The 9,302-nt window shown below is 42.0% G+C and overlaps 1 protein-coding gene across 1 annotated transcript in view; it reads right to left on the reverse strand.

Annotated features, from left to right (window-relative positions):
- ERO1A (endoplasmic reticulum oxidoreductase 1 alpha) overlaps positions 1-358 on the reverse strand; it is a 46,294-nt gene extending 45,936 nt beyond the window's left edge. Inside the window, exon 1 of the mRNA XM_060619855.3 lies at positions 137-358. Coding sequence (XP_060475838.3) covers positions 137-250 — 114 coding nt within the window. The 5' untranslated portion in view covers positions 251-358. The remainder of the gene's footprint in view (positions 1-136) is intronic.
- Positions 359-9,302: the final 8,944 nt, after the last annotated feature.

Raw genomic sequence — 9,302 nt, forward strand, 5'->3', positions numbered from 1 at the left:
AGCTCAGGGGGCTCATCCCGGCGGGTGGAGACGCAGAGGCACTCCTAGCCCCTCACCTGCCGGGGTGCGCGGGACAGAGCGCAGGGCGGAGGCGGGAAGCACCGGGAGCGGCCGCGCGGCCGCGCACAACCCTCACCTGGCAGAAGCACCTTTGCGCCGCCGTCTCCGGGGGCTGCTGCCCACCGCGACCCGAGCCGAGCAGCCACACGGCCCCCACGAGGCCGATCAGGAAGCCCCAGGGGCGGCCCATAGCCGCTTTGGCCGCTCGTCGCCCGGCCCCTCCCGGTCCCAGCACTCGGGCGCAGGCCGCGCGTCCGCTGATGAAGCCCGCGCGGGCCGGCCCCCGGCGACGCCCCACCTCCCGGCCGCCTCCCAGGCCCGCCCTCGGCTCTCCCGCCTCTCAGCGGCCGCCACCTCCCGGCTGAGCCTGCGGACGTGCCAAGGCGCCCGCTCCGGCCGCCCGGGGCCTCGGGTCGGCTTCCTTCCCCGCGCGTGAGGCTGACGCACGAGCCCGCTTCCCGGCTCGGCCCCGCCCGGAGCACCGCGCCCGTCCCCGGCCCCCAACGCCCGGTGCCTGGAGCCTGGCCCCGGCGCGCCCGCCGCAACCCCAGCGCGGGCGTTGGGGGTCCTTCCCGCCGCCACCGCGCGAGCGAGCGAGCGAGAAACCCAAGGGGTCTGGGTCTCCCCGCAGGGCCCGCCCCACCCCGCGCAGTCCCGGCCAATCCTTCGGTCTTTCCAGACGAGGAAGTCAAACCGTACCAATTACGCATCCACAGTGTCCCTGACAGTCTTAAAGCTGAAAGGGATTATGAGTGATAACCTAGACCAGGGCTGCATAATAGAGTTTCTAGTCGTCACATCGAAAGAGCAAAAAGAAACAGGTGAAGTTCATTTTAATAATCTATTTTATTCAACCCAATATGTGCAAAACATTTCAAAATACACTCAATATTAAATTATCCATATTTTATGTGTTGTTTTTGAAAGCTGGTGTACATTTTATGCAAACTAGCCACATTTCGTAGTCAAATGTAGCGAGTGGCTACTGTATCAGTCAGCACAGGTGGAAACTACCCTCTCATTTCATAGAAGGAAACAGGCCCAGAGTGAGGCGATGATGTGAGAGCAAGGGGCGAGCTGGATAGTGAGAGAGCCATGTCCTATAAATCCCAGCCATGGGTCTAGTCTAAAAGCACCCCCCCCCAGGAGAAATTTTCATGGTGAAACTGGAAAGCTTCCCAACACCTTACACATTAAAATTTCAAATTAAAAATTTTTTGGTATGTCATTTTTTAAAAGCCACCATTTAATGAAGTAGCTTAGGATATGGTAGGCCCCAAATAGGTTTTACTTCTGTTTTCTAGCTGAGAAAAATAAGCGTAGAAAGTTTATATATGTTACTCAAAGTCACATGGTATGATAGAGATGAGACTCAAACTCAGATTATTTCTTACTTCAATGCCCATAACCTGTGGTCTGTCCATCACTTATTAATCCAATCTCCCTCTTTACCTAGGAAGTTTGTTTTCATCAGACCTATGTACGGATCTATTTATCTCTCCAGGGCCCAACCCAGCTCACTCATTCCCCTTCTATGTGGTCTTCTTGGTTTCCTCTTCACCCATTTCCAGTCTCTAAATGAGTTTTGATTCAATAAACTTACTCTATGCCAGACTGAGCTTGACATTACAGATATGAAGATACAGAAGGCCCAATCCCTGCACATGGAGAGACACCCCATGGAACTTAGCAGGTGATCTTTGATGACATTTCTACTTCATGTTTCTACAACTGAATCGTAATCTCTTTAAACTCCTTAAGCGGGGATTATGTCACAAACATACCTGTGACTCTCAATACCTTAACAAAGCTTCTCTTTGCAAGTGTTTGTAAAATGAATGAATGTTTTATATTATATATATATTATATATATTAATGTATATAATATATATTAATACTGGCTACAGTATTAATATCTGAAGATATCAAAATATCTATCAAAAATAAGAGACATAATATGGAAATGGAAAAACTAAACAATAAAGCCTAAAACTGCAGAAGGAAGCAATCTGAACATGAATCAGCTCCGGATTTCACCCTGATGCAATAAGCCTGTAATTTGGGAGAGCTTAAAACTGTCAATGTTCTCAGGATGAAAGCTTCCATTCCTAAGATTTGAACTCTTGCCCACAACAAATTTAGAAAACTTGTAATCAGAAACAATCACCATAGAAGACTTTTTTATTTTATTGTTTTTTCAGCTTTATTGAGGTATAATTGACTAATAAAATTTTAAATGTATGTCATAATGATTTGGTATACAGATAACATTGTGAAAGGATCCCCCCATCAAGTCCATTAACACATCCATCATCTCACATATTTACCCTTTCTTCCTTCTTGGTGAGAACATTTAAGTTCAACTCCCTTAGTAAATTTCAATTTTACAATACAATGTTTCCAACGATAGGCACCATATTATACATTAGATCCTCAGAGTTTATTCATCTTATATTAGAATCTTCATACCCTTTTACCAAAGTCTCCCTATTTTTCTTTTTTTAATTTCACATATAAGTGAAACCATGCATTTGTCTTTCTCTGTCTGGTTTATTTCACTTAGCATGATGCCCTCAAGGCCTATCCATGTTGTAGCAAACAGCAGGGTTTCCTTCTTTCTCATAGCTGAATAATAACCCATTGTATATGTATACCACACCCCCTTTATCCATGTAGCCATTGTTGGGCACTTAGGTTGTTTCCAAACTTTGGCAATTGGGAATAGGCGACATCAAACATGGGAGTGCAGACACCTTTTCAAGATAATGGTTTCATATACACCCAGAAGTGGGATTGCTGGATTTTGCTTTATTATCTTGATAATTATCATTTTTCCTTTCAGATTTGTAAGGGACTTTAGAATGTGCAAAATACAGTTTTGTGCACCTGATGTAACTACACTGACACTTCCCTAAGAATCCTTCAATTTGGTCCTTTGTGTGAGTTCAGTTTTTCCACTCTGCCTTCTCTGGCAGTCATCTCACCTGTGTTAGGGCCTAGGCAATAACTCATTAGTCATTCAGGAACTATTAAGGAGCACCCACAGGGTACATAGTTCAACCTTTGCTTTCCAAAAGTCCAGCCTCCAATTTATTATACCTTAGCTAAACAACATTAAATTTTTTACAGATGAACAAGGCCATCTAGTTATTCTAATACTAGTGATTATAACAACAACATAACTTAGATTTAGTGTACACAGCATTTCTTGATGGAATTCTGATTACTATGTAAACAACAGCTGTTATTATTATTTTTAATGACCAAAGCAGGAAATGGCTTGAGCCCAATTTCTCAAAATGGGGCATGGAGATTTACGTAGGGAGCTTCTCGGTACCTAAACATTTTCTGGCACTGAGTAGGCTAGAAGGAACTAATTTAAAGAGAAAAATTTGGTCAAGGAAAAGGAGTATTATGACACTCAAGAGGAAAAAAGGCTAAGTAAAAACCTAAAGGTTTTATTAGATCTATTTATCTAATATTCGTTGACTATAAATGTGCACATGGTACATTGCTAGAATTTTCTCTCAAGATGCTTGAGATTATTTGAGCTGGGGGAGAAATACCACCTAAGCTCTATCTTCACCTCCTCTCCCTCATATTCCTGGAAGAACAAGCTACATATAGTAGAAACTGATAAGTTCCCATTTATACCTTACCCCACTGTGCGGCCTGATTTCCAACTCTACCTTTCTACTCCTCTATACCTGGCCTTGTTACGGCCAAATTAATTCCCATTTTCATGAGATCATGAAATCTCTGCTGCATTTTGCCAATGCTGATTTCTCCTTCCTTCGATTCTACTTTCTATGTACCAAACACTCCAGATTCTCCTTACACATTTCTTTTTTAAAAGCATGTTTATTTATTTTGAGAGAGAGAGAGAGAGAGAGCGCACAAAGAGAGAATCCCAAGCAGGCTCCATGCTGTCAGCACAGAGCCCAATACGGGCTTGATCCCATGAACCATGAGATCATGATGTGAGCTGAAATCAAAAGTCAGATGCTTAACCGACTGAGCCACCCAGGCACCCCTCCCTCCTTATACTTTTCTAATATTATTTAACTGTCTCCTTCGTGGGCTTTCCCCCAGCCCACCTCTAAGATGTGAGTGTTCCCCAGGATTCTATTCTCTGTCCAGTCCTCTTCTTCTATACTCGCCCCTGGAGAAACTTGACCAGTCTCATGATTTTAAATACCTCCTCCCTGCCAATGACTCTCAGATCTATTTTTCCACTTCAGATCTCTCCCTTGAGCTTCAAAATCCAACTGCCTATTGGACACAACCATCTGCTTTTCTTAGAACTGTTTGGTCACACCACCATCCATATCTAGACACCTAGAAAGTAGGAAGCCACCCTCAGTTTCTCCCACTTTTTCACCAATGAATAGATTGGTTGATCTATTGATCAACCAAGTTTGCCAGTTCTTTCTTCAATTTAGTCCCTCCTCTTCATCTTTATGACCAAGGACTTAGTTTCAGCCCTTATTGTCACTCACCTGATTTATTGTCACAGTTTCCTAAATGATCATTCAGCCTCTAGGCTTGCACCTATTCCAAACAGCCTCCATGCTAGCCTAGTTTCTCAAAAATAGCAATCTGGAGCACCTGGGTGGCTCAGTCAGTTAAGCATCTGACTTAGGCTCAGGTCATGATCTCGCAGTTCGTGAGTTCGAGCCCTGCGTCAGGCTCTGTGCTGACAGCTCAGAGCCTGGATCCTGCTTCAGATTGTGTGTCTCCCTCTCTCTCTTCCCCTCCCCAGGTTGCTCTCTGTCTCTCTCTCAATAAATAAATAAGTAAATAACTAACTAAATATTTAAAAAATAGAAATCTGACCATGTCACACCTCTGTTTAAAATCTTCAATGCTCCCAACTATCTGAGGACTCAAATTCAAAATTCTCAGCATGACATTCAAGGTCCTCATGATCTGGCCTCACCTCTTTCTCCAGCTAGATCTCCAATACTTCTCTGTAACTCCTCTGTGCCTGGATTAGGTTTCTCCTCTTTGGTTCCATAAGTTCATATAATTGTGCTTAGCACATGGAATCAAATAGGTATTTATGTAGAATTTCTTCCCCTTTCAACAGAGGGGTAGTGAACTTGCCTCGGTAGTCTCGGGTTGCCCAGCACTTAGCATTTTGTGTGTGTTTCACAAGATGACTTCTGAGTGAATTAATGAATGTACACATAAATTAACTAATGAACTTGAAAAGATAACAGCATGAGATGTCACAGGGCAATGTGTGATTATGTTTTAAACAAACACTATTAGCTTACAGGCAAAGCAATCATTTGGGGCAGAAGTAAATCTGGATGGGACAGAGGACACAATTGAATCGGAATTGACAAGAGAAAATTCACAAAAGGTGTGGATGTGGGAGAATTGGTGACAAAGTAGGAGCTCAACTACCACCTGATAGGTTAGAAAAAAACAAAAGAAACTTATCTAAAATTCATATAGAAAACATTTCAATATCAAGATTATCCAGTCAAGAAACAAGTGTGGCTCCAAACTCAGGGACTCTAGACTCAGCGTGATTCCCAGTAGACCAGACAGAGTTCCAAAGTGAAAAAAGGGTGGAGTAAGTGAAGGCCCTCCCTGCTGAATGTTAAAACTTCTCCCCTACTTCCAGCAGATCACATGTAACTCTCAGCTCCAAAACTTGCAGACCTTATGCATACCTGCTTTCCACTCATTGCCTCATGCCTGACCCCTCCCTCTCCTATTCTAAAAGGAGAGTAGAGAATTCTTCTAGGAATAAACAACAGCATCTGAAACAACAGAACAGTTAGTCCCCCTACTCACACACTCAGAATTCAACTTCCTTTTTATTTAATGCCTCAGTCTATGATCAGAAAACCAAGGCTCACAATGTTGTTAAGGAAAGCCTCCAACATGACACAGCTCAAAACAAATAAGAAAATAGGAACTTTGAATGAAAAAAGGGAAGGAAGAAGAAAAAAAAAGCTATAATCAATATCATCAAACATGCAAGAGCAGGAGTCTATAAAAAGGAAAAATTACAGAGCAAGAAACAGATCTTGGAAACTATATGATAGCCAAAATAAGGTTTCGACAGAAACGTTGAGGAAATCTCCTAAATAGTGATATAAAAAGACAAAGAGGTAGAAATAAATGCAAAGAGATGGAAAAAATAGAAGGTTAATTAAAGGAGAACAGAGTCTGATTAATAAGGGTACCAGTAAGGGAGAACATGAAAATGGAGAGGAAATCATCTTAGAGGTTATTCAAGAAAATAGCCAAAAATGAAGGATGGCTATTTAGATTGATAGGGACACTGAGTGCCCAGTTCACTGGATGAAAAATTCCCCTGACAGATAAAATTTTCAGACAGAAAAACAAAACACCCAATATCCTACAAAGAATTAAGAATCAGAAAGGCACTGATCAGAATCAGAAGCACTGGAAGTTCCAGGACAATGGAGCAAGGCCATTTAGCCAGCCAAGCTATTAATCAAGCCTGAGAATAGAATTAAGATATTGTTATGTATGAAGAATAATGTACATCTTTAAATCCTTTCTCAGAAAATTATGGGAGGATATGATCCAACCAAAGGAGTAAACCAGAAATGAGGAGACATGGGTATCCAGAAAGAGGAGATAGCACCCAAGACAGGACTTAAGAGAAGTTCTGAGAAGACAGCCCTAGAACCCAGATTAGAGCAAGGAGGGAGCCCTCAGGAGGAGTGTCGCCATGTAAACTGGACGGACACATGATGTGACTGACTTTATGGAAAACACTACTCAGAGGAAGTTAATAATTGTATTGTAAAGTTGGGGAAAAGTGATTAAAAAAAAAAAAAAAGAAGAGCATCTAAAAAATGAGGCAGCTTTTTAGGGCACCTGGGTGGCTCAGTGGGTTAAGTGTCCAGCTCTTGACTGGCTCAGGTCATGATCACTAGGTTCATGAGTTCGAGCACCATGTCAGGGTCTGTGCTGGCATCATGGAGCTTGCTTGGGATTCTGTCTCTCTCTCTCTCTCTCTCTCTCTCTGCCCCTCCCCCACTCACTGTGTTTGCCTCTCTCAAAATAAACTTTAAAAAGATGAGGCAGCTTTTAATTCCAGGAAGTTCAAATACCTTTACAATAAAACAAATGTAACTATTGTATATTGCTTGATTTATACAGCCCCACGATGAGACAAACATGGGATGTGATTTAACCAAACTTGTGTATATTATATGTATTGGAGGACAGAGGTAGGGAAAGTAGGGATCTGAAGTGATATAAGGATGCTAAATCTTTATCTTGCTTATTAGCAAGTGAAAAGATAAATCCTAAAATTGATCTATCAAGAAATAGAGCATAAGCATATTATTTACAAAGAAAACATGGAAGAAATGTGTTGAAGGGTTGGGGAATGGGACCTAGGGGTAGAATAGGGTGGGACAATGGACTCCACTTTCCCAATCTAAGTGTTGTAGTACTTTTTACGTTTTTAGTTTTTTGCTTTTTTTTTTTTTTTTTTTAAGAGAGAGAGAGAGAGAGTATGCGTGCTTGAGCAAGCAGGGGAGGGGCAGAGGGAGAGAGAGAGAGGGAGAGAGAAAGAGAATCTTAAGCAGGTTTCACACTCAGCAAAGAGTCTGAGGTGGGGCTGGATCCCACGACCATGGGATCATGACCTGAGCAGAAAGCAAGAGTCAGACCCTCAACCAGGGTGCCACCCAGGCGCCCCAAAGTGTTGTAGTACTTTTTTAAAAAGGTCTTTATGTATTACTTTATTAAAGAAGAGTATTTCCCAGAAGTCTAGGAATTCCAACTTCTATTCCTACCTCAACATCTTACTGCTTAGCCATAGATACATTTAATTACATGAATTCTCGTGGGCATTTAGGGAGAGATATTTGGGATGACAATTTTCCAAAAACTCAAGTGTTGTGGCTGATTTGCAAGCAAAAGTAGTTGCTACTTGCCTATCTGGTACTGTTTCCCAATTTCTCTCTAGAATAATCAGTTCCTGTCCTATTAGTTATCTGTCACTGTGTAACAGATTACCACAAAACTTAATAGCTTAAAACAAATGAATATTTATCGCCTCACAGTTTTTGTGGACTTTTGTGCAATTCAGGAGTAGTTGAACTGGGTTGTGTGACTCAGTCTCTCACTATGCTGCAATCAAGACTAGGGCTTCAGTTATCTGAAGGCTTCCCTAGGGCTGGAGGCTCTGCTTCCAAGAAGCTTCACTCATATTGCTGCTGGCAGGCAGCCTTAGTTTCTTGCTGGCTCTTCCTTGGCATGTGGGCCTTTCCATAGATCTGTTGATAGGTCCTCATGGCAATGCAGCTGGCTTCGCCCAGAGGGAGTAATCCAAGGGAGAGTAAGGAGGAAGCCCCAATACCTTTTATCACCTAGCCTCAGTAGTTGTATAACGTCACTTCCACTTTATTCGACTCTTCTAGAGCAAGTTGCTAGATCCAGGGAAGGGGAATTAGGCTCTACTTCTTGAAGTGGGCAATATTAAAGAATTTGTGTATGTATTTTAAAACCGCAGCACCCATCAATGACACATCATAGGTAAGTAGATTAGGACATTATCCGTAATATTTTTTTGAAGATCTAAATCTATCTCATCACTGTTTGTTATGACATCATTTTAAGTGACCCCCCCCCCCAAAAAAAAAACTAGGATATGCCTGGTTTTCTAAAAACTTTTTCTCTACCGTATGGTATTTTTATTTTTTATATTAAAATTTTTTTTAATATTTATTTTTGAGAGAGAGAGACAGAGTGCAAGCAGGGGAGGGCAGAGAGAGAGGGAGATACAGAATCTGAGGTAGGCTCCAGGCTCCAAGCTATCAGCACAGAGCCTGATGAGGGGCTCAAACTCTCAAATCATGAGATCATGACTTGAGCTGAAGTCAGAAGCTTAACCGACTGAACCACCCAGACATCCCTCTACTGTATGATATTTTAAGGTCCTAGAGTATTGATGACTCTTCTTAGTCTTTTTGTATCTGCTCCTATTATAATATCTGATATATTCACATACCCATTCATTCAATAATTTATATATATAATCATCTTCTGGGTATACAATAATAAGCAAGAAATAGTCACAGTCCTTGTTTTCCTAGAGCTTATAATCTACTGGGTGGAAAAGACACTAAACATTTAAGCATGCTTATGAATGTAAAATTACAAGTTGAGGTACATTTTCTGATGAAGAGGGATATGGTCTTATGGGTGCATATAAAAAAGAAACAGGGCTGTTCTGAGCA

The sequence above is a fragment of the Panthera onca genome, chromosome B3 (assembly GCF_046562875.1).
Source record: "Panthera onca isolate mPanOnc1 chromosome B3, mPanOnc1 haplotype 2, whole genome shotgun sequence".
NCBI lineage: Eukaryota > Metazoa > Chordata > Mammalia > Carnivora > Felidae > Panthera > Panthera onca.